General features: G+C 28.2%; 1 protein-coding gene across 7 annotated transcripts in view; it reads left to right on the top strand.

Moving 5' to 3' along the window:
* CaMKII (Calcium/calmodulin-dependent protein kinase II) overlaps positions 1-27,351 on the top strand; it is a 66,079-nt gene that overhangs the window by 14,709 nt on the left and 24,019 nt on the right. For 5 of the 7 annotated variants that reach the window (XR_013881122.1, XR_013881121.1, XM_080166428.1 and 2 more), the window contains exons 7-15: positions 415-453; positions 5,822-5,924; positions 6,808-6,891; positions 10,347-10,477; positions 10,935-11,053; positions 11,631-11,725; positions 14,988-15,037; positions 19,221-19,266; positions 19,853-19,912. Coding sequence is in view for 5 of the 7 variants with exons in the window: in XM_080166428.1 (XP_080022554.1) it covers positions 415-453; positions 5,822-5,924; positions 6,808-6,891; positions 10,347-10,477; positions 10,935-11,053; positions 11,631-11,725; positions 14,988-15,037; positions 19,221-19,266; positions 19,853-19,912 (727 nt within the window). In the remaining 2 variants the exon portion in view is untranslated. The remainder of the gene's footprint in view (positions 1-414; positions 454-5,821; positions 5,925-6,807; positions 6,892-10,346; positions 10,478-10,934; positions 11,054-11,630; positions 11,726-14,987; positions 15,038-19,220; positions 19,267-19,852; positions 19,913-27,351) is intronic. The other 2 variants (XM_080166429.1, XM_080166427.1) reach the window with 1 other exon arrangement.

Below are 27,351 nucleotides of genomic sequence, written 5' to 3'. Positions count from 1 at the left end.
ATCAACTCTGGTTATATATATCCTCACTTAGTTAGCTTAGTAAAATAAGCAAGCTTGTAGGAAACACCTATTTTTAAAAATCACTAGATTATAGAAAAACACAATTTATGCAAGCAAAAACAAACAAAAAATAGTCATATGAAAGAACTAGAAGTGATGGTTATTAATATTAAAACCCCTATATAAAAAATAAATTATGTTATTTGTATATTTTCTTATGATCTATCTCAGTTTAAGGTTAAAAAAATGTAAAGATAGTAATGATATATAATTATTCTGTCTACCTTATACTGGGGTATATCCTTTCATATAAAATAATAAAAGCAGAAAAAAGCATTACAAAACAGAATTTATTTTATTTAAGATTATTATTCGAACTAGGTTTAGAATAAATTGTTTTTATTTATGTTTTAGCCAGAAAACCTTATCCTGTCTGAAAAACCAAAGCCTCAAGTATGAATTTAGTTTTCAGTTTCATTCTTTTTTATTTATTTTTTCATTTGGTTTAACTTGGCTAGGCAGATGTAAAATAGGCAAAGATATAATGTGGCTTAAAATTGCACTATTGATATCTATATTGTGTTTTGAAATTCCTAGAAATCACAATTCATGGATAGCTTAATATCTGGGAATTTCAAAACCTTTCTAACTAATTATCCATGTTTCATAAAGTATAAAAGTCTCCACATGAAGAATTTGTTAATCTAAGTTACTACACTAAATCTTTATGAAACAAGCAGATAAATAGTTATTAAATGAAGAAGAAAAATACTTTATATATGGCTTCATCATATCATAATGCTGGAGTAAAAATAAATTTTACTGAAAAACAAGTTTTTGCTACAGTATTCTTTGCTACCCTGTTAAAAAAGTTAGTTTCATTATGTTATAGCTTTAAAATATGATTATCAAAAAAATCATCATTTTTATATATATTCTCAATGTTATTTATTGCTTTATCTAAAATCAATAATTGAATTTTGATCTTTTGTTGACTTTTTTAACAGGGTAAGTGGGCTGTTGTGCTGTATATGTAATATTTTTCTTTTCATTTTGTAGATATATAAAAGTGTTATTGTATGTTATTTGCATTTATCTCTTGCCTATTATTTGTCAGCTATAATCAAGTTAGACCAGTTTTTAGTGTATCAAGGACGTGCCATTAAACCTTAGATTTTTTTGTGGTTTTCAATAGTTAAAACTCATTATCATAAATTATTGGGTTGTTTTGTGTTTTCAGGGAAATTGTTCTTGTTAAATTTTTGGGTGTTTTTATATGGCTCGTCCTGTTTTTTTTTCCTTAGCAACGGTTGTAACATGTAATACCAATGTTTTCATGGATTCAAGGCCCCTAAAAAAATCATTTAAATGGCAGAGGCTATGCCAGATTGGGTTCTTTTTTTTCAGAATGGGCATTTTGGTAATTTAGCTCTTCTCGTAAAATTACATTTAAGCTTATACTAATATCCAATTTTAAGCTGACTTTCAAATTAATACATTATTTAAATAATTTTAATATCCAATCCATTTTGTTTAAAATGAAATACTTTTTTAAAGTTAAAACCAAAATGTCCAAACAATTATTCTGGTAACGGGTTCATTGTTTAGGAGGGCTATTATTTTTTTTATTTTTTTTATCTTTTTTTCATTTCTTAATATATTTAAAATAAAAGAAATATGTTGCATCCGTATGTGAAATAAAATGAAACTATTCTTATCTCCTTACGATTTATAGAGAATTATTTACAAGACAAAAATTCTCTAGTGTTTTCTTTTTTACATTTTACATTTCTCTTTCATATTTTTGTATTTTTTTGTCATTTGTCATTGTTAGTTTTCATGTGGAAAAAGGGCAAACCCCTGAAAAACTTGAAAATGAAATTTCTAATTCTTTACTTACCACATAAAGTTCTATTATATTTTTTGGTATAATATTCAAAAAACTGTGAAAATAAACTTTTCAGAATTCAATAAATTGTTAAATGTCCAATTTTAACTTTATTATGGATACTGTTAGATTTGAGGTACAAATATCTCAAATTCTTGATAAACAATATTGTGAAAGGTTTCTAAAGCTAGAATTTACTAACCTAAAGTATATACCTAATTAAGGCTACAATCATTTATGATCAATTAAAATTTTAACTTACGTCTTTTAAGAAATTAAACTAAAATTATCTTAGGTAAAAAATTGTGAATATTTGTTCTGATAAACTACCCTCTTATAACTCTAACTTACAAATCAATCAAAAAGTAAGAAACCTTAATAGTTATTTCTTGCATCGTATTATAAACAGCTTTCCGTGGATATAAAATGTACAATTATAAGATTAAAACCAGTTTTTTTAGCCCCGAGCTGCCAAAGGCACGGGCTACAAAACTGGTTTTAATCTTATGATTGAACATTTTCATATTCGTAGAAAGCTGGATATAATACGGTGCTAGACATGGTTTTTTCCTATGGATGAGAACCGGTTCCTATCCACCGAATTTGAATGAATACAAGAAAAGCTTATCCTTACATTATAAACCTGCTATCAAAGTAAAAAAAATTATATTGATTATTTAAAAATATTAGCTTTTCCCTTCCCTTTGTGGGGCAAACCTATATGAGGCAGGTTTGGGTTATATATTTCCACATTTAATTTTGATTTTATAAAAAGAGAATGAATTTTTATTAGAGGATAATTTTTGCATAGAGTTTTTTTCATCTCAAACCTTCCCTGGACTATTACTAACTATGACCATCCCAGAAAAAGTTCAATTTGCTGTTTGAAAGATCTATTAGATAATCTCCCATTATAATATTTAATTAAAGAACATATTAATGAAGTATTTATACTGAAAAAGAAAGAAGCATACTCTAATCATAAGATAGAACACACAATATCAGCTGACACATGATATCTATTATTTGCATGTTATTAACCTCTCTGAATTGTGGCTGTAATTTTGTTTGTTATACTACTGCATGTATTAATATTAACCTTGATTTAGCTTGATATTCCCTACATCATATAATTATGTAGAAATGTTGCGCATGACTTCATTATAAAAGGGACACTCTACTATGTTCATTATTTGTTTTATGTTTTAGTATATTTTAAATGTTAATAAATTCAAACACTTTGTAAAAAAAAATTTTAATTATTTGAATTCATGTTTTAAACAATGTGCAATGTGCATAAATAATTCAAAAAAATTCAAATTGCAAATACCTTTTAAGATTTCAAACTAAAGTACCCAATATTTTTTTTATTTTGCCAATTGTTTCATAAAAAGATTAATAACTTATAATATAATATTTAGGATATATACTTTTTCTTGTAAAAATAAGGATAGAGTGTCTCTTGTATGAGCATGAGTTTGTAACATGAAGCATGTATATTTCTGTGGTATAATTACATACAGTCATTTATTATTACAAGTAACAGGGCACAAACCAATTCAACACTGTAAAAAATATCTAAATAGGCATATGACACTCTTGTTACAATTTGTAAAAGAATCCCAAATGTTATTAACATTTAATGTTTCAATTTTAATAAACTATAAAATATGAATTAAATTTGGAATTAAGATTCATTTATAGAAATATATTTTTCTTTTATTAAAGTAACCTAAACAAATATATTATGCAAATTAAACATATTTGGTTAATACAAAAGCAATAAATATACTAGAATTATTAACCATTAAATTAATTTATAATTTAGTAAATGGTTAATAATTTGAAAAATTACAAGTTACAAATATGAAAATCCTTTTTTTTTAAAGTTTAATAATACTCCATTCTATTAAATTTTGAGAGGAAATTAATTAAAATCAAATGAAAAGTTACAAAAGAATGTTTGAATGGACCCCTATAATTTTTAATTGATAAAAACTGTAATGAAAATATGAATAAAAGAGAATATTACTTTTTAAATTTCCCTTTTCTTTCTACTAGCATTATTTATAAACAGTATTAGAAGCAAATCTTTGTTCCCAGTGAACTTCTTTTATATACTTTATGAAACTCAATTCTTTGTTTTTATGGAAAACATTATTTATTTCTCTTCTTATGATACTTATTTCTTTCCATTTATTTAAATTATCTTTTTCCTCACAATATCCTTATATAAAACTCTCCCTACATAAAAGTTATTTTATCTTTCTTCTTTTTTTCTATCTACAATTTCTTATTCTTGGAACATTACTTTTCTCAATGTATGAATATTTTAATACAGCACAGATTGTTACTTTTAACATTTATATCTATATTAAGTATCCTTAAGTATCTAAAGATTATTTGGTACTAAAATGAATGACATCATCAATTAACTAAATGATATACTTTCTATATCTACTAACTTTGCTCTTCTAACATGTTGGTATATTTCTTGATTGTTTCTTTAATCACTTTTATTGGATTTTCAGTTATCCCAGCCAAGTTTTCTCACAGATATAGTGTATAAAAACAAATTAGCTAAAGGGTTTGCTAGGGTTTTGTACTGATTCTTTTCTTTTTTCATTTCGCAAATGATTTTAAACCCTAGAAAAGTTGTAATAATCAAAACACATTTCTGATTGAACTAGATGTTCTTTTTAAAACCATGTAATATTAACATAATTATTTTCTCTAACAACTAACAACTAATGTCCTAATATATTCTTGAAGTTACGTTTATATATTTTACATTAAAAATTTAAATTTCAGGGTGAAAAATTTAACATGAATGTGTACATAATATGTGCAGTGTATTTTATTCCTCATATTTTCGGCTGTGTATTTATTAGGGTTGGGCCGGATACTTTTTTGGCCGGATACCAGATACCGGATATCCGGCTGATTTCTAATGCCGGATGTCCGGTGCCGGCCGGATATCTGGCCAACGTTCAATATCCGGCAAATTACCGGATATTCGGCCGGATAGTTTAATATTTTGTATCCGGCCGGATATTGAAAATGGCCGGATATCCGGCTGAATAACCGGCCAAACCGGATATCCGGCCGAACCCTAGTATTTATGGTAACATTGTTTTCATAAATTTATTGGCATATTTTTCTTATCTCTTCCTCGAAGCACTTTTTAAACATTGTTTTTTTTTCTTCCTACTAACACAAACTAAATATACAAACATTATTTCTATCATATCTTCCATTACTGTCCTTTATTCTACTTTAAAATATATGTCGATAAGTTTCGGTGTATCTTTTATAATCATTTGTGTATTTTAATTATCAAGCCAAATCAAGTTATTATTGGGATTAAGGCTGTATCCTGAATTTACATGTTAAAAAAGGGTGTGATAAGGAGCAATAATTACACAAAGGAAATATTTACATGCCTTGAGTAAATATTTTACCTGATTCGACTTGATAATTACTAAATTGGTGTTAAAAACAAAACAAAAGATACCTCATGCTTATAAACGGCAACTTGTTGTGTCATTATTGATATTTATTTTTACTGTTTTTACGTGGATAACTGTTGCAATACATTTTTTGCTAACTACTGGTGTCAATGTATATAATACTTTTACTCTTGGAACAAAAATATGATTTTTCCTATTTTAAACTTAGGATTACAATTTTTTGAATATGACATATTAAACGAAATGTTAGAATTGAATAGATATTTTGTTTATTAATAGTTTACTAGATTTTATCTTCAAGTTTGAATTTTGTGTACAAATAAAATTGTAATCCTATGATTTCTAACAAAAACTATTGCAAGATTTGCAAACTTTCTTTAAATACTTTAAATTTTTCGACAAAAGACCTTTAAAACAAATTGTACGTAACAACAGAAACAATTACACATTCTGTATTTTTTAGCCTGAGAACCTTCTGCTGGCCAGCAAGACGAAAGGTGCAGCGGTGAAGTTGGCAGATTTTGGCCTCGCCATTGAGGTCCAAGGAGATCAACAAGCATGGTTTGGTAAGGGATTATTTAGAATGTAAAAATGTCAAAATATGAGAAATAAAAGATTGGCTAAATTTCGATGAAACCCTTTATCGACCAAAAGATTAGTAAAAAATGCATTTATGATTATGTTAGGTTCTTTAAAGAGAAAACATTGTGGATTATATTTGTAATATTTATCATTTACTTTAACAAAAATACTTGATTTAAAATATTAAGAACCCCATTTAATAAAAAGTCTCCAAAGTTGCTGATTAATAAAATGGCATAGAACCAAAAATTGCGTGATGATGGCATCATAAGCATTTATATTTAGCATAGATCAGAGGAAAATGTCAATAATACTGTAATATAATAATATTGATTTCAGAATATCGTGCTCTCCAATCTCTTATTCATTTATTTGACCGCAAAAATCACGCAACTTATTTAATCCTTTAAAAATTCAATTTCAAATGCTACAAGACAATGATAAAAGTTTGATCAAAAATAGAACAATTAAAAAAAACAATGATTTATAATTGAAATAAATCTAAATTCGTCTGAAATTTACATTGACATCATGTCCAAATCTACTACCTGCAATATATTTTTTTTTTAGTTTTGTTAGCAATATGACTAGGGTTATTGGGCTTTTGATTACACTAGTCCTTAAAGTTTTATAATAACATTTTCTCATCAACTTTGGGGACCTTTTTGAATTTTGATTGGTTGGTTGATTAAGTTGAATGTTAATATGTTTAGACTACTAATAATTGTAATCCACAGGATGGGTAATTTTAAGTGTAATCATCAATGGGGATGTACATCAACTTATCGGCCATTGTCTTATCCCTTTAGATCCCTGAATAGCTGCACAATAGCTTGACAAAAAGTTGATGATTGTTATTTTGTTCAGGTTTCGCTGGAACCCCGGGTTACCTATCCCCCGAGGTGTTGAAAAAGGAACCCTATGGAAAACCAGTCGACATCTGGGCTTGTGGTAAGTGTCCATCCATTTATTCAATCCGTTATATTATTTTTTAATATATTACTTGGCGGATTTTAAACATATAAAATGAATGCTTAAAATGAGGCATCTAGCGCTTATGTCATATTTATTTACAATACCTGCAAAAAAAAGTTTTACTATAATATATATTTTATCAATATTAGTACATCAAATTTACCATAAAAAAATTAGTTTTTACTAAGAAGTTGTACTGTAATTTTAAATATATATTAACTTCGTATTGATAGATTGTCAATGAGGAAAAATTCAATCAATATTGATAAAATACATATGAATTAGTTACTAAAACAATGTATCTTCTATACTTTACTTTTGTTAAGGAACATTAGAATAAATTATAATTCTTTGTCTAGTTTTTTTTTTCAAGAGTTAAGTAATTATTAAATTATGTTTATTTGTAAAAAGTCAAATATTGTGTAATTTAGCTTTTAATGCCTTGAATACTTTTTTTTTGGGGGGGGGGGAGAAGGTGTATTTTTCAAAAAAGCAATATCCCTAATCAAAATACCTTATTCTGAGTTTTGAGTCATGTTGAAGAATTCTTAGAAATCCTAAAAAAATTTAAGTAATCTTGCGTATTATAGATATTTTGCATTTTCTTTTTTTAAAATTTAAAAAGTACTAAAAAAGAAGGATTATTTTCCAGTCCTTCTTTCATAATTCAAATGAGTAAGTTTATTAAAGTTGTCCTATTTGTGTAATGAAATGGTGTTTTTTGGTTAATTTACAGTTTCGATTAAAATTGTATGCTACGGGGAGTAGAATCAGAAATATTTTTAAAAATAAAGAGAATGCCGTCTGGTGATATGTACTATGTAGGCAAAAAAAAAAAAAATTTCTTCAGATAGTATATTTATCTTATATCCATGTAAAGAAACCCTACATTAAACAAATTTTGTCTATAAATTGGATAAGACAATAAAAGAGATTTTTACTATAGAACTCAATTAAGGAAACTAGCAATTTTATATTTCCAACTTGCTTTCTTCAATTAGGAGCCTATATCTTCTTGTATCGGAAAGGGAGCGTTCCTTTAGTCATTCGTCGTGCTCTTTGTAAAAATTTCCTATGCCTTTTAAACCTTACTCCGCTGAATCAGAAAATACGACATTTCCTCTAATTTTACCTCCAATAGTGCGGCATTCGTGTGCGAGAGTTTGTTGTTCAATTCTAAAATTACAATCGTATGTTGTTAAAATTACAGCAATTACTTAGCCCCTTACTTCTTTTTTTTCAATAAGCCTAAAATTAAGATATACATTGTTTTAGGAATATTTTTCCCTGTCCATTTTCCATGGGTATCAAATTAGTTTGGATGAAAGGTTAAAAGGTTTATGGTCATTTGGCTGGCTGTAATTTAATACTCATTTAATTTACAACTATTTTAATATTTCTGTTTTAATTTATTTTTGTTTTTGTTGTTTTTATATTTTCATTTTATTAATTAATAATCGATGATAAATTGTTACTTGGACGAGGCACCAGATTTTCATGTACTTTGATGTTTGCAGCTGGCTAAAATAACGATACCCCCCACCCCCCAAAATCGTCTCCCCTCCTAGTGTATAAACGAACTGACCAATAAATGAGGTCTATAAGAGCAAGCTCAATTCCCCTGAAAATATATGCTATATCCATTAATATAATCCTAAAACTGTTTTTAATAAGTTAGATTGGAATTTCAGCCGTTTCTGCGGTCTTATTAGACGTACATTTATTTACTTCAGCATTTGAATTATTGGTAGTAAATTTTATAAAAGTTATAGGATTAAAACTTGGTACAGCTAACCATTATTATTTCTCATATTATATCATTTTGTAAATTGATGCAATATAATTGGTCTCATATTTGGTCTTTTGTGCTTATATATGTGGAAATAATACATCCTATTATATATAGTAGCAAGGTTTTTTGTCTATAGCGAAGGATCTCGCTAACTGCTGAACCGATGAGGTTCTCCTTCAGAGTGAAGCTTCTTATAGGTCCTGGAAAGGTGTTTAAATATTTTAGGTAGGTATCTTCACCCTCCCAAGGGAAATCGCCCATAGAAAAAAATTACCCACTCTATTTTTTTTTAAATTTTATTCTTTAGGGTTCTCCCACAACCTTAAGTACCCCTAGAGGCTTCTAGGGGCATAGCCGCAAGAGGATACATAAAGAAGCAAAAATATTTAGCTTCAGTAATTTCATTTGCTTGAAATAGCTTGAAAAAAATAAAGTAATAAAAATAATTAATAAGACATTTCTATGGACAGAATATTAAAGTTTTAAACTTTCTAAAATTAGCCAATAAACAAAGAAATATCTTCTTTACATTGTTTTAAACATGTTTATATCTTTCACTAGGCTATAAGAAGGCATATAACTTTATAATGCCGAACAGACCTAATTATGGAAAATATTTGCTTTTATTAATATTATTATTATGTTGTGTATGTATGTAAAGAAAGATATATAAATAGTATACATAGAAAAAGCTAATCATTGGTAATCACTTGGCCTCAAGTTATTTGGTTTCCCTTCTTCCAAACTTCGAGGATAGGGAAATGGAAGAAAATTTATGCAACATTTACATAAAGTTTTAGTATCGCAGCTACTCCATGACTATGATTTGTAAGAATGTTAAAATGGGATTTTACTTAGAGTTTCAAGATAGATTTTTTGTGTAGATTCCCGTGGCAATAAGGCCAATTTCAGACAGCTTGTTGACTGTTTTTTTTGGCATCTTTCATTCTAAGTTTTTATGTTTAGCTAATTTAATCTATTTTATTAAGCAATTCTAAATTAGTTTTTAATTATTTTCTACAATTTTTCATCTATTATTTCCGTATCCCTGTGTTTATGGTTAAGCTTTGGCTTTTTTATCAGACCACAGAAGTATATTATTATAATGAAAAAAAACATTCATGGAATAATTTCCATATTAATATTACAAAATGTATACACTGCACTGGTATGCATAATATATAACTTACAGTTTAACATTAAATGCGCTTCTGAGGTCAAACTGACTAAAATTAAATTTATTAAATCTTCGGATTAAGCATCTTATTCTCGATGAAGCAGGTTATAGTGCCAATAAAAAAAAATGACGTCATACAATACAAATGACCAACGACAGGCCAGTATACATTTTAATTGACTAATTATAAAATGTTCAAAGGCCTATCATTGGTCATTTGTATTGTATTGTGTTATTTTGTATAGGCACTATATGAGCTACGTACATCCTACGGTCTGATCATTAAGAAATTTCCCTCGGTTACTATGTATTCTTATAACAAAACAAAAGAAATTGCTCCAATTTAATCTTCATTTTATACTTTTCTTTTTATTCAAAATGTGTTTTAGCTGGATATAGCAGCGCTATTTAATAATTATATCTTTTTTTACTTCAGATTGGATTTAATTGTTTTTTTTTCAGGAGTGATATTGTACATTCTGTTGGTTGGTTACCCTCCCTTCTGGGATGAGGACCAGCACCGGCTGTACGCCCAGATCAAGGCCGGAGCTTATGACTACCCATCCCCAGAGTGGGATACTGTCACGCCAGAGGTATCTTGTTTTTATATTATTTGCTATAACATCTACTGGCGGCTGTGTATCTATGGACTTTGCGAAGAAAAAAAACATAAGAGATATAAAACTGCTCAAAAAAAATTGCTCAATCAGACCATCCATTTCCAAAATTTTAAGCTTTGGCTAAAAATATTGTATATATATTATCCTCTAAAAAAAAATTTTCAATTTTGTTATAGTTTTGTCGAGGGGGGGAGGGTTACCGAAATTTTAAAAATTGAAGAAAAAAATCTAAGAGGTTAATGCCAAAAAACTTACCACTTTGTAGAAATATTTAGAAATAGGTTATAGAATCTCCATTTGAAGTGAAGTTATAATTCAATTTTTAATAAGGAGTAAGAAAAAAGGTCAAATCATGATAATTTTGGATTAGGTCAAGTAAGGGATAGAAGAGCCCTGCATGGTTTGGTTTTATAATCCCAAAATATTTTAGGCGAAAAATCTGATAAATCAAATGTTGACTGTGAATCCCGCCAAGAGGATCCGCGCTGAGGAGGCTCTCCGCCATCCTTGGATCAGCCAGAGAGAGCGTGTCGCCTCTCTATTCCACAGGTATAGTCATTCAATCATTTATTTGGGCTAAAATTGTGCATTAAACAAAATTGGAAATTTTAAGAATGTTTTTCCATCTGATATAAACCCGTTTTGAGTCATTAAGAAAATACATGCCTTGCATTGACAAATAGTGAGCAACCTAACATATGCTTAAGAATTGTTTAAGAACATCTTAATATATTACTCCCTTTAAAATTAATGAAGATTTTATTAATTATCATAAGTGCCAATTTCATAATCTTTTCACTAAATTAATCTGAAATGTACTATGTAACATTATAAAAGATCTTTACAATGGATTATTTTTATACCATGACATACTTTCTGAGAAAACCTTTACACAATCTATTTTTGGATGTAAACAACACATCTCTATTTTTAGACTGAACTATGCATGAGAAAAACTTTGTCAAATTCCCACAAAAATGCTTAAATTTTCTTTCTTTGCCAAGTTTTCTCATTTTTCAGCTGACCTATCTTCAATGTCCTAAAATGATATAATTTTTTTAGAATATAAATTAATAAAATTTCTAATTATACACTATTAAAACTAACTTAACCCTTTCTACTTTAGACAAGAGACTGTGGATTGCTTGAAGAAATTCAATGCTCGCCGAAAACTGAAGGGTGCCATCCTCACCACTATGCTCGTGTCCAGAAACTTCTCAAGTAAGTTTAGTTTCAAATTTTACCACTTGATGTCTCTGCCCAATTGTTAATACACTGAGCCCTTTTATTGTTTTTTTTTTATGTGAGTAAATGTAAAATGTTTTAAAGAAATGAGATGAAATAAAATCAGATATGAGCATTTTAGTATAATAACTTTTCAAATAAGCATAATTAATTTGAAATACTAGTAGTAGTAAGTAGTTAAGTATGAGATAAGTATGAATTAATTAGAAATTTCCTTTACCCTGAACTGTAGTATGTAAAGATAATATAACCTTGGTCCATGATACCCATGCAGATTAGTAGACCATACCATTATCATATGTATACTGCTTTAAAATCTTTAGTATTATACATGGTACCTACAAATAATCATGCATGCTTAAAACTTTTGTCATAAGTTTAAGTTTTAAAAATGTATTTTTACATAAGGCCTGGTTATTGGAATAGTATACATTATTTTCATAAGTGAAACTTTTGCAAAAAAAAGCTCAGTTTTAAAACTTATTTTTATAACATTTTTAAGACTGTTAAGAATTATAATAATTTTACATGATTATAGAAGTTATGCATTCAAGCTTTAGAGTTTACCATAAAGGAAAATGAATAGCAAATGATTGAAATAAAAGTTTCATTTATAGATTGATAAAATTATCTTACAAAAGCAAGAACATCTTTTCAGCCACAAATTACTGAATATGAAATACTACTTGATGTATACTAAATGAGTGTTACTTTACCAATATATGTTGAATCTGTAAGTTATTGTATCTTTATGTATGTATAAATATATTATTATATTTTCTCAGTTGGAGGCAAGTTTGAAAAAGTTGCTATGTACCAGGCTAAGTTGCATGCTTGTAGAATTTAGATTAAACACAAATTTAAATCACCTTCCTTACTGGAAATTACAGGACCACAGGCTTTTAGTAAAGTTGCCACAAAAAGAAATAAACATGACAATGACTCAACATTTTTTGTCTTTTTGTGGAAACTTTGGGCTTATTTTCCAAAAAAAAAAGGGATTGTTTACACACACATTAATTATTTAAAAATGCACTTTAAAATTTTTCTTACAAAACAAGAAAGTAATTTTTTAAAATATAGCACTTACTCATTGTAAAAAAATTAATACTTTTTTTAATGAATATTGTTGCATATGTTTTTTACAGTGTATGATTGCTATTTTCAATTTTATCTAAGAATTTTTTTTTTGAAGATGACTTTCAAGACTTAATCACAAATAAAACACATTTCAATGCATGAAAAGTAATGGGTAACTGGAAACACTAGTTTAAAAAACACAAAATAACCCTTTTTTACAAGAAAGAATCACACAAATTTTATGTTTGAAAAAGAAGATTTTCTTCTAAAGGTAAAATAAGAATCTTTGATCACTATATGCACAGCATTTTATTTTAGGAATGGGCTAAACAAAAATTCCTATGGTTTTTGTTTCAGATAATTACAATGACTCTATGTTAAAAGAAAATTTGCTTTTATTTTCAAATTAATGCGAATCACTAAAAATATATATATACATTCAAAATAAAAATTAAAAATCTGTATTTTTATCTCCCAATATTTGAAAAATAAAAGCAATGTTTTTATAAAGCCTTAATTTTTGGATTATTTTAAATGAAAGGGTTTTGAAGCACTTATTGCTGCAATTGCACTCACTGATGTTTTTGTTTCTTACTTTGATCACTTGAGTTAATTATAAATGTATGTACACAAATAACATAATGCTTTTACACTCTTTCAGAAAATTGACAAATAATTTGCCATAAAAGCATAAAATAATTATTGATAACAAGTAGTGGTGTGACCAGATGCAGCTAGTGCTTTCTTAATAAAAGTGTTAATGTATAGAAAATAAAATATAAATGTTTTAAAGAAAGATTACTAAATATACAATTTTGCATCCAGGGATCAGAGGTTGGTAATTTTACATCATTTTCAAACTATTTTTTTAAAGATTTAAATGAGCAAACTTTATATTAATATTATTAGCCTATAAAAAAAGAATTACTGGCTCTTTCTTGAATTTAAGGGTTATTTTCTTAAGTCAAGATAAATAAGTTAAAAATCAGTTAGATTTGTATAGCCAGTTTTATTGTTTTATAAATTTTGTCATGTGTTTTAATATCCAAAATAACGACTGAGGATTTTTATTTCCTAATATTTCATACAAAAAAATACTTAGAAGTATGAAGTTGAAATGTTGTATTTTTGTAGAATATTCAACTGTTAGTTAAAAGTTGATATTAATTGTTAGTTTTTATATTTAATGTTTTTATTATTATTATATTATTGAAAAATCTTTCTTGCTCTATTTTGTTTAATTACTATCTATTATTGATTTAATAAATGATATTATATCAAATACAGGACAGTCTGCTAAAGCTTTTGATAATTAAGCACTTCAAATTATTTAAAATGTAAATTTCAACAAAAAAAATAACATATTTCAAGATAAATTCTCCTTCTTTTTAATGATTCATAATAACAAAATAATTCCTTTCAATAAGTTTTCATGAAAGATTTAATTAATCTTATAAAATTTTAATTAGGTTAAAGTACTCACAATATCTTCTTGAGAGCTTTTGTTAAGACTTCAACTAATTTTATTTGCTTGCTTCATATTAAATTTGGAAATTTTTCCATCAAACAATTATAAGATTTTATACATGTCAAATTTTAGGTTAATATCAATTAAAACTTTAATTTACTGAATAACAAACTAATTCCTAAGATTATTCTAAATGTCAAAATAGGTTTGAATTATTAATTTATCAGATGAATTATTTTGATTATTTTAAAAGAAATTTGAATTCAAGATTTAGAACTGAAAAAATTACTTTTGTTTTTGTATATTCCGTTTAAAAAAATGCAGTAAGGACGTCCAAGAGCAGAGAAATTGGGTAACACACCCTCCCATAAAACTTTAAAAGAATTATTCCCTTTCCCCCAAACCTAACATATTTAACCCCAAAGTGAAAACAAAAAAAATATTCATCCCCCCAAAACAAACAACATTTTATAAGAAATTAAGAATTAAAATTACTAAAAAAGAAGACAGTTTAGTAGCTAGAATCTTATTTTTTATATTTCTGTAACTTAAAACATTTTCTTAAGATAAACACTACAATTGCTTAAAATTAACAACACAGTTTTGCTGCATGAAGTTTTTAGCTTGAATTATTATTTTTTACCTAATATCCAATAATTCTGTAAAATTAATCTAAATTTTGTATTTTAGCCAAGTCAATGGTGAAAGGGTCAAAGGGCGACTCATCAAATGATCCCAAGGTAAATGTTTTCTCCAGGGCTCTGATCCGCCATGAAACCGCCATTTTATTGCTGTTTAACAGCTGAAAAAGTGGAATGATAGTTTGAATGGATAATATCAACAGTGTTAAATATTTAATAAGCTTTGATATGATTATCTAGCCAATTAATGGTAACTTTCTTTGCAGATGATTTTATGAGAAAATTGAAAAATAAATAAATAGACAGACGCCACTTCAATATAAAATCTGAGTGAGTTAGTGAGGAAAAAGGAGTTCCATGAAAAAAAATAACATATTCCAGTAAGGCTTCCAATCGATTAATATCCTCTGGATTAGAACCAGTTCTGAGCTATACTGAAAACTCATGTTTAGAATCGTATTACAGACAATTTTCCACGAAAATTATAATAAAAATAATAAAATTAATCCGGCCCCTCGAGGCTTACAAAACTGGATTTAATCTTGTAATTTTTCATTTTAATGTCCGCGCACAGATAAGAAATCTCGACCATAAAGATTTTTTTATCCAATCTTGACAAGTGAGGTATTTTTGGAAAGAGGAATATACATAGAAAACGCCTATGTAAATTAGAAAATCCGCAGAAATCATGTTTGCAAGTTATTTGCAAAAATCTGCAATGTTAATTTGCAAAATTAATTTCATGCCCTAAATGACTGATTTAGAAAAAAATCTTTTTATGAAATGTGTTTATCTATAAGTTTAGAACATAATTAAGGCAAAAAAATTTTCTTCATTGTTACTTTTTTCACCTTATATATGATAAAAGCAGTTTCTCACAATTTATGATAAAAAAAGGCATAGGAACAAAAAATATTTTTTTTCTTGATGTAAACACAATAATTGGCATAAAATCTATCATCCTAAATGTAAAAATCAGATATAGACTCCTTTTTAGAGCAAATATAGTGCAAAAAGTAATCAAGACATTTTTGCAAAGTATGAAAATCTAAAGAAAATAGTTCTTTTTGATTTTGATATACATATCAGATAAATGTATATAAAATTAGTGATCAAAAACTATAAAACAAGTTATAACTTTTTTCAACCCTATCATTGATTAAAATGCACTTTTAGGTTTGCTCATTACCAAAGTTGCACATAAAAACTCTTTTTATTAAGTTATTAAAGAAAATAAATTCAAATCAACAATTAGGCGTTTTTTATAATGCAGTAGACCATTTTGTAGTTGTTTTTTTTGGCATTTATTTTGTTTAATTACTACATAAAAAGAGTTTTTATGCACTGCTTCAGTAATTCTTAAACCTAAAAGTGCAATTTAATCAATGACAGTGTTGAAAAAACTTATAACATGTTTTATAGTTTTTGATCACTAATTTTATATACATTTATCTGATATGTATATCAAAATCAAAAAGAACTATTTTCTTTAGATTTTCATACTTTGCAAAAATGTCTTGATTACTTTTTGCACTATATTTGCTCTAAAAAGGATTCTATATCTGATTTTTACATTTAGGATGATAGATTTTATGCTAATTATTGTGTTTACATCAAGAAAAAACATATTTTTTGTTCCTATACCTTTTTTTATCATAAAATGTGATAAACTACTTTTTTCATATATAAGGTGAAAAAAGTGACACTAAAGAATTTTTTTTTGCCTTAATCATGTTCTAAACTTATAGATAAACACATTTCATAAAAAGATTTTTTTCTAAATCAGTCATTTAGGGCATGAAATTAATTTTGCAAATTAACATTGCAGATTTTTGCAAATAACTTGCAAATATGATTTCTGCGGATTTTCTAATTTACATAGGCGTTTTCTATGTATATTCCTCTTTCCAAAAATACCTCACTTGTCAAGATTGGATAAAAATTTCTTTGTGGTCGAGATTCCATAACTGTGCGCGGATAGCTGTCCATAATAAAATAGGATAAATAACTATCATTATAATAAGCAGACCATTTAATACAAACATATAAAGAGCAACCTTTGAATTACTTAGCAGTAAAGCACGAAGTGCTTGCTTTGGATTTTGTTAGAAGGGTGCGCGAAATGAGTGGTTGTATGGGGGTTTATGCCTTGGGGGGGGGGGGGGTCCAAATAGATCATATGGCCATGGGAGGGTGATTAAAGTTCACTTGTTGTGGTGTTGGGGGTGTTGACACTACACCCCCTACCACAGCACGCCCTTGAGTAAGTAAAGCAATACACTAGTAGTAAAATTAAATGTTATGTCTATAAAGTAATTTATTTTATTACTTCACCTGAGGGGGATATTACAAAGCTAAACGTTACCAGGAATAAAGGGATAAAGTAATTGTGGATGATCTAATTTTTCATCAAATTGTAAGAAACCGTTTCCATTTCTGAGTCTGTGCGACTGTTTCATCTTTTAAGCGTTTATTATACGCCCCTAGAGGCCTCTAGTGGCACTTGAAGTTTTAAAAAGTAAAAAAATAGTAATATACCTTCCCAGGACCTATATGAAGGTACACTGTAAAGGAAAACCATATCGGTTCAGTGGTTAGCGAGATCCTTCGATACACACACACACAGTCAGAAAAAGATCCTGTTACTTTTATAAATAAAGGTACTAAGAAAGAGAGGGAATGTCTGATTGAGCCAATAGGAGAATCGCATCGGAATTTACATTGGATCTCATTGGTTGAAATTATGTACACATTTTCCTACGAAGGCATGTTTTTTTTCATTTCATACATACATAAAAGTCAGCTGTTAACAGTATATTTTCTTAGTAGAAAGCTTTGCGGAATCAGAATTAATTGCCCAAAAATTTCGTTTACAATTTGAAAGCTTGAAACAAAGTTGGATTCTTAAAAAAAAAGTTAGGCTGGCAACTCGCTGGTGAGGCAAAATTATTTTTGTGAAAAATCCTCCAAAATCGAATAAAAAAATTTACAAAAATGAAATAAAATCTTAAGAGGGTTATTAACATATGATTTTGTTTAATTTTTGTAGAATTTTAATGTGCTTTTGGATGATTTTTCACAAAAATAATTTTGCCTCACTATCGAATAGCGAGTCTATCATTTTTTAAGAATCCACATCAGCTTGAGTCGAAAGTAAACAATACTTTTGTCTGCTAGGAATGTTCTCTCTTAGATTTGACGAAAAAAGGGTTCAGAATATTCTTCTACTCTTCTATTTCTATTCTTTTATATAAGGATTAAGTTGAAAACAAGGATGACGACATCCACTAGTATCTAGGCACAAAAAAGCATGGGTTGACAAACGGACAATTGAAATTTAGAATGGATAAGAAAGAGAAAGAAACAAAAAAAATAAAAAAAATCACGAACCCTTAAACAGTATCTTTTGTTGCCTTACTGATGGTCTGACAGAAAAAGTACGTGATATACTGGGTGCTCTTTGGAAAGAGTAATATTTACACAAAAATCAGCAAATTATCTTAATTAACAGCCGAGAAAATAATATTTCCCCCTAGAGTTATATACTAACGGATAGACAAACAAAGTGGGTTATAAAGTAGCTTTGCTACTAAAATTGTAATTTTGTGGAACATGTTATTATCTTTCGAGCATAAAAACATTTAAAAACCGCAAAACTATTTCAGTTTCAAGTAATCTGTCAATTCATAAATTTATGATTGAATAGAATAAAAATGTATCGCATTTCATTAAAGGTTGTAATTTGTTTATTTTTATTCCAATAGAAAATAATTAGTAAATATTGCTTTAGTGAAAGATTTTCTAAAACTAATAATTTATTATCGTTATTACCTGAAACCGTCTCTAATCTAAAGACGTTATAAATAAAAATTCATTTTGGCATGTTAAGTTTACAACTTAATTAGTTATTTCTAAGCAATGGCATACCAGGGTTTTCCAATAGACTGTATTCAGTATTGGAGAGTGAAAAATGAGGGAAGGCAAGCCTTATCAATTTTGATTTACACCGCCCTTCTCACACTTATGGTTGTACGAATACTTTAACAGATCGTCATCATTTATAGTTTGGATATTCTTTCAAAGCAATCTAATAAATTCAACTATTCATAGCTAACTCTAAATGCTGGTGAAATGAAATACAAACTTCATACTAAAATCTGTAACTTTCTTACAAATAGCCGGATTGTTCCTTTAAGGTTTTTCTATTGGTTGATTTAGAGAATATGTTACATCAAAGATTGACTCTATTTATATTTCATACTAATTATGACCAATGTTTTAGGCCTCTACTGACAGCTCCACAACTTTGGAGGAGGAAGAGACAAAAGGTAATTATATAAAGTCTTTACAGACAAACATACAGACCAAAAAGAGTGAATTGTAGAATAGGTTTGCTTCCGAAATATTAAGTAGCTTTAACATGTTTTAAAAGACTTTATTACATAAAATCTCAATGCTTTCTTTAAATGTTAACTTAATTTCTTAAGTTGAACGAACTTAAGACCAATAGGGTTTCTTCCAAATAAATGGAAAGGTTGTTTCTCTCATTAAAAACTTGGGATATAGTCCTTTTCGTGACAACGCCTCTTAAAGAGCGTTTCGTCGTATTTTCACAGTAGCTTTTAATATGTTTTTTTAGGTTAGGTTAAGTTAGGTGAAGAATGCCCCGCATTGTTAGGCAATTGGCCACGTAGGGTTAGAACCCCCCACAGTGGCTAGAAGTAGGAGAAAATCTACCGTGAAAATACGACGAAACGTCCATTAAGAGGCGTTGCAACGAAAGGGACTCTTCCCCAAACTTGAATAACAATCCAACCTGGACTTTTAGAAAGCTTTACTGAAAAGCATATGATCATCGAGATCTTAATAAACATACATATAGGAGAATTCATAATTGCAATATTACTTTTTTAGACGACAAGAAGGGAGGTGTCGACAGATCTTCTACTGTCATCGCTAGGGATGGAAATGATGGTGAGTTGATTGATAAATAGATGGATAGATAGTCGATAGATTGCAAGATAGATAGATAGATAAGTGGGTAGGTTATGATTAACGAGATAAATAGATATATAGATTCTTTTTATGTTTCTTGTCTATTTTATTGTGGGTAAGACTCGAACCCGACACTCTCATCAAGCAAAATAGATAATTGATTGATTAAAAGATGGATTAAGTTAATCAGATAGATAGATAGATAGAATATTCAAATTTAAGAGTGTAAATATGTTTCATGTAATTAATTTAAGTATTTTGATCTAGCTAGCATAAAAAGTATTATTTTAATATTTTTAAGTAGTTTGAGTAGAAAATTACTTATTTTAATATTTTAAAATAGTTAATATACTAAAACTATTAACACTTGTAAAAGGACGACAATATCTAGAGAAGCTTAGCTTAACTACGAAAATTATGTTTATATTTAGCGCAGCGAAAATATATTAACTAATATAGAGTAATAATTGAGAAAATGTTGAACAATTGTTATGATAAAATCATTACCATAAAAATAGACTATTTATTATTTTTTTACTTGTGGAAAAGCTTCGCCTAAACTTTAATGGATATTTATGTGTTTTCCCAGAAAGTGCAAGCTGAGCACTGTATCCATCCCCCTTAATTTTGAATAATTTGAAATTAACGGTGATAGGTAATTTTTCATTTGCCTAACCCCTGCGGGAAACTTATCGGGGCTTATATCTGCGGTGCCTTAACTCTTCGGGGCTTTCCATTACCAAATTTAACCTAACCTAACCTAAAAAAAACATAGGAAACTACACTCTAAGCTTCATTTTGAAATTATTTTTAAAAATGCGGAAGGGGGGTTTTCAGTGCTCAACTTGCAATTTGGAGGAATACGCCGATATTTTTATGTCGCTCTTAATATTCTCTTAACATTTCAAATATTTAGAATATGCACATTTAAGTTTACTCAAAGCTATTGATAAATATTCTAAATTATAAATAGTAGCATAAGACGGACAAAGATTATACAACGTAATTACATACAATTTAAATTTACAGTTCTTTCTATCTCCTAATAGTTATTATCTATTAAAATTAAAGGCAAAATTGAAACACAACAAAAAACTTAACTTTTTAGTAGCTAGATCTTCTCTATTGCAAGTTAAGTATTCTGTTTGCGAGATCTTAATTAAAGATTTTAAATCATTTTCTCTGACTTTCTTTTCATTTAACTATTTTTTTTTATCTCCCTCGGTATCACTTTTCCTCTCTATATATCTTATTCTTCTTTTTTTCTATTTTTCTCTCTTTTCTCTGTAACTCTATTTTTTCTCTTTTTTTTTCTCTTTTTTATCTCTCTATTTCACTCTCTTTCTCTCACTCTGTAAATTTCATATTATACAAGTCTTTCATTATGAAGTTTGTTGAAAATAAATTAATTATTAAAAATGATTTGTCCAGATGAAAGAACCCTTCTCAGTTCAATAGACTTACTACACTAGATGGTCAATCAGATACTAAACTTAAAAAGACATTCCTAGCAAAATTTTTAAATTTTGTCACATATAATTCAATTAAAATGACTGCCCTTTTGTACCAAAATAGGTAAACTTTTTATCCAATAATATTATCGGATTGTTCATACATTGTGTTACTTTTAGTTCCATTATGGGATTGGTTATACAGATTTGCTAAAATTCAATATTTGGATTTGTACATATACATAGTTTTCAATGTATTTTTTTTTGAAAACAAACTTTAACTACTTTATATAATAGTACTTTATAATATAGTACAAATATTTAGGTTCTTGTGATGGTCTTGATAAAAATAACACCTACAAAGCAATATAGATTAAACTGAAATACTGTACCTTTAACTATTAATAAGATGGCTAGGGTAACATAAAAGAGAAGACCTAAACCTTTAGATCCTTTGTTTTATAATTCAGCTTCAAAACCAGACAGGGCGTGGATATTGGACAGTAATTTATACTAGTATCCAAAGTTTTATAATCTTATTGGTTGGTTTCAAACGGGGAGTGTCCAAACCTTTTTTTAAATATTTTTCTACAAAGGAGGGTTAATTTTGTTTAACTTAATTTGTGTCCTAATTTATTCTTCATTGTAATGGACACGTTGAAACATTTAATATTTATAGAAAATTATAAAAGCAATGTCCTTTTTAATCACAAAACCTCGACAGAAAAAATATTAGTTTATTTTTTAATGTCTTTTTTTTATTTTATTAAAACTCGCATTAAATTATTATTAAAAAGGTCTCCTGTCAAGTAAAGCGATAAAAAGGGATATTGGTTTATTCTTAAAATACTTATTATACTGATACCTTTTGAAACCGAAAAAAAACTTTTTCGACTATTTTTTTATTTACTGAATTTTTTGTCAAATAAGCAATTTTCATGATTTAATTTATTTCAAAATTTTTGTGTGTTGGATTAATAAATATCTTTACTTTTCATCATTAAATAACAAGAACGACGACAATATTATTATAAGGCAGAGTCGCTAAGCAAAAACTAAATACTTTTCTGTTAGAGAGTTTAGATGTAATGTCGTTAATCCCATTTCATAAAGTAGTAAGTTTTTTTTATCTGTAGCTTACGATTAAGTCCTCAATTATAGGTAAGCTTGTCATAGGTTCTGTGATGACTATTTTATTTTCAAATTTAAGTAAGGGATGGTTTTAGACTGTTTTTCTAGCAACTAGAAAGATATAAATAGATAATCGACTCGTTCTCAATTTAAATTTTCAGTTAAACTAGAAATCATTATGTTTGTCGACTAATACAGAAGTTAATAAAAGTTAACTTTTCTGACATACTATTCACATGCTATTTTTGGTGCTTACTTTTAAATTTTATGGGGGGGGGGGAATATTTGGAAAAACGGAAAACTTGTCTAAAATAATGGAAGTCAAATATACGTGAATATTATAACAGGGGAAAAATTGTCGTCAATTTAGCCTGGAATTAATATTCTAATATGGAATTTGCTTATTGGTCAGTTTCTTTATCCAGTAGGAGGGGAGGTGATGGGGTATAGGAGGAAATAGTCATTTTAGCCTGCTTCAATTTTCACTTTCTCAGAAAATATGAAAATCTGGTGCTAGATCCAACTTATTATATATCCATTTCTAAAAGACAAAAAAGTGAGAAATTGAAATGTTAAAAATAAGGGATCGAAGGTCATCAAAATGTTTTTACACAGCAGTCAAAAATATTTAATTCAAGGTTTGAAACAAATAGGATGATTATTTTATTCATTTACTAGCTGGTTCGTCCCTAGCCTTTAAGTGAGGGTTGGGGAAGTTTGAAAATAGCCTAAAACCAACCTAAGACTTTCAAAAAGTTTCCATGAAAAGTACATTTCATTCGAACTGGCAATTTCTGAGATCTCAAGCTTCAGACAGACAGAAAAATCTTCAACTTTTTAGTATAGGATAGTTTTTCACCAATTACAAGTGAATTAATTATAGGCAAACCAAATCTTATTTAAATAATTATGATATTAGTAGCTAGTAGCGTGGCTGCTCTAAAACTATAGAATTTTGTACAGCATGTAGGAACACCGGTCAGTGAAACGTCAATTAACCTTATCAAGTTACTATCTCTCTCTCTCTGTCTCTGTCTCTCTGTCTCTCTGTCTCTCTCTCTTTCTCTTTCTCTCTCATTAGATTTCATTTTATATTTTATTTTATCAAATTTTCTTGCTCTTTTATTTTCATGTCTCTTCATAATTATTTGAAAATATAATAGTTTCTATTTATAGTTATCTTATTATAATCTACAAGTTTTTTCGAGACTTATGAAACAAATCATCCAAAAACTTATAAGTGAATGAAAATTATTTCCTCAAATAAAAATAAACACAAAAAACAAGAATAAATAATTGTGATGCTTATAAAAGAAGTATTAAACTTGAAGACAATTGTAGTTTTTGGGATATTTTAACAATTAATTATTGATTCTTGTGATAAGCTATGCCTTTTGTAGTCTATAATTATTAGAGGGGAGAAAAGGCTGTTTTTTTAATATGCCTTTTTGAAAAGAAAAGACATTTAGTTTTCACTTCAAAAAAATTAGTTTGAACTCCTTTTTTGTTATAGTGATGGCCTTGTATTGTTTGGTTATAAATACTGTCAGATTTGACGGTACAAAACAGACATAGCAACACATAAGGCTTAGAGATTAGCTTTGCTCTTGGAAAAAGAAAATAAGTCAACTTAAACAGACAAAGCCGAAAAGTGAGTAAGGTTAAAGGGATAGTTAATCTTATTTTTTTTATTTAAAGTATTAAGCTGTTTGAGTGTGTGTATGTACTCTAAGATCTCGTAAACGGCGAGACGCATCTGCATATCATCAACTTTATATATCCAAATATATATGTCGCTATTTATACGGACAAAACTTGACAAAACTAATATTTATTCATTCATTATTCTATCCCTATATCTCTAAAAAAGGGAAAGGAATAAACGCACAATGGTGATCCAATAAAAATACAAAATATTATTTAGCTAAGTAGCAAGATAAGAAAACCGTAGCCTTTTTCGTAGCCATAATACTTTACAGATAACGTCTGTCTGTATGTCATTGATTAAATATTCTTGTTACTGCAGGATTTTAAGAATCCAAAATAATAGATTGATGGGATTTAATGACCTACTTAAAGAATGTGTAGTATATATCAATTGTCTTTTTTCCAAGAATGTGAATCAAATTAATTTTTCTTAAATTAAATCATTCATTCATCATATCCTTTTATATAAAGTAGTAAGGGTATTTGTCTGAAGCTTAAGATCTCGACAGCTATTGAACTGATTGGATTCTCTATTTTAGGTAAGCTTCACATAGGTTCTGTGATGATTTTAGGCTATTTTATTATCAGATTTATGTCTTAGGATGGTTTTAGGCTATTTCTATAACTCTCTTTGACCTTGCGAATGCAGAGCCCCTAGATGATAGGGGCGTACTGCTAGTTAATATATATAGGTATAAATAAATATTCTATTTGTCTTTTAAGCTTTATTTATTTCTGTTAAAATTGATCTAAAATTTCATTTATAGCTTTTTATTACATCAATACTAAAGGACCGAATTTGATGTTTATCATCGAATATAATTAAGCATTTAACATAGCAGCTTAAAATCTGCTTAAGTGAGAAAATACTGGAAAGAAAGGGAAAGAAAGAAAAGAGAATGGGGGTTAAGTGTGATAGAGAAGGGGGTAAAGTATGACACTGGGATAGGGGGAAAGAAAAAGAAGGGTATGAAAAGAAGGGGGTAGAAGGTTAGCGCATAGATAATTTATTTCTAGCGTTTGGGAATCTTTTTTAGTTCAAGTCTTGCTGAGACTTGTAAAGTTACTTATTATAACACTATACAGTGATCTAACTAAAGTAGTGTCAAGCAAACAAATATAGAGAGAGTATATAAGACATATTTCTGCATTTAAAGCATACAGTCATTATAGCAGACAGTATATTCAAAGTTTAATTTGCTCATTAAGTTTATATCTGCAATATATGTATGTTGCACAGCTAGTTACATACTAGTTTGGTGTGATAAAATGTATTATTGTTTATAAGGTAAGATAATTTATTATGAACAGTGGATATATTTTTGCACCTAAAGCATAAGTCTACCTATCCCTACTTAATAAAAAGATATCCTTAAACTGATAATAGGTATACTTTTTTGATATCATTAAAATAATCTTTTTAAAGCAGCAGCTTTGTTAATGGTTTTATTTATTAGGACGTACTACCTAAGGTTTAAACATAAGGTTAAAGAGCATCTTCGCTACAATTTACTTCAAAGTCCTTAGAATTAATTACATATTTGCATAATAATGAAATTGTCAAACTATGTAATAAACTAGGTAATCAAGATCTTTCATAAATAAAAGATAAGTAATTAAAATTTTATCTTCTTCTATGCAAATAATACTTTATTATTTTATATATAAGAAGAGTTTTCAGCTTATGAAATATAAGCCAATATTATGTTTTTGATCTAGATATCGAATTTAAGTAATTTGATCTCTTTTATATTCAATAAAAGTTTCAATTTTGCTTTTGTTTAGTTTTTTTCTATAAAACAAGTACATTGCAGTTAAAAGTAATATTAGTAAAACTCTTATGAGGAAATAATTGAAATTGTTTAATAAATGACACTTTGACTAAAGAATAGCAATTGATAAATGGGGTTAAATGTCGATACTGAGAGAATGAGTAGCTACAATTCTTTATGAAATAATAAAAACTTTAAAATAAAAGTTTCATGTGAAGGTTTTAAACTATTTTTTGGGAGGGTGTCTTCACCCCCCTCCCCCCCCCCCAAATTTTTTTTACTCTTTTGAAACTCAAATTTAAAATGGGATGATGTCGACTTTGCCCCCTTCTACCTTAAGTGCCCCTAGAGGCTTCTAGGGGCGTAGCCGCTAGTATTTTATAAGGAAACACCTAGTTTATTGAGATACTCTTAATTTCATCATTATTTCAAAATTTTCTGTGAAAAAAAAACTTTTCAAACATTTTTAAGTTTAAAAATGCGAACAGGCACATTTCATGTGCTTTCCCCTAAGATTCAAAACTAATTTTCTGCAAAATTTGTATATCAAGGTCGCGCATGAATTCATTATTTCATCAAAATTTCATATTTTTGTCTTTAAATGTATTTTTTTTATACAAATTAAAAAGACAGATATAGGTTATGCAAAATACGCAAGAAAAATAAGGATAGTACTAGTTTCGCTTGTGTGCCAATGCTGCATATTACAATTGGCGGGTGAACCTCGTAAATCTGCCCCTTTTTAATACAGCTACATATTTTTATGCCTGCAGTGCGCCAGGGAAAAATCAGCTGATAGTTTGGAAAAGGTCAAGCAGGCTAACCGGGAGTGGGAAAGGTGAAAGCAGCAACATGGGGATGGGGTTTAAGAAATTAAATTTTGAAAGAGACAGGGGGGGGGGGTAAGAAAGAGTGTCAAGAAATATGTATGTATAAATTTGGTGAGATTATGTTCTATCATTTCTGCTTAAATGCTATGATATTTGTTTCAAATTTCTAATTAATATACACTATACATTTTTCTTAAGCTACAGCTTAAAAGAAGTAATAAGGGTAATTATTCCTGTTACGGGAGAAATCTTTACGGGAAAGTTATGAATAATTTGCGAGCACACTTGAATCTGAAAAGAAGTGGGTCAATTGTTCTGATCCATTGTGCTCACCCCAATGCATTCTCTCACACAGAGATTCTTTATATTCAGATTAATTTATTTTTCTATTCCTTAAACTGAAAAGAAAATATTTATGTGGACAAAATTGTACTCAAAATGTTTGCGATGAAATGTATTGTAATTATTTAAAGATATTTTTGGCCTGAAGTCAAGTGTTTGCCAATAATTTAAGATATTTTGGCCTT

This window comes from Acartia tonsa, chromosome 7, assembly GCF_053477335.1.
Source record: "Acartia tonsa isolate MP-2025a chromosome 7, ASM5347733v1, whole genome shotgun sequence".
In the NCBI taxonomy this organism is placed as follows: Eukaryota; Metazoa; Arthropoda; class Copepoda; order Calanoida; family Acartiidae; genus Acartia; species Acartia tonsa.
The sequence above is the reverse complement of the archived record's forward strand: the minus strand, read 5'-3'. Positions and strand labels throughout refer to the sequence as shown.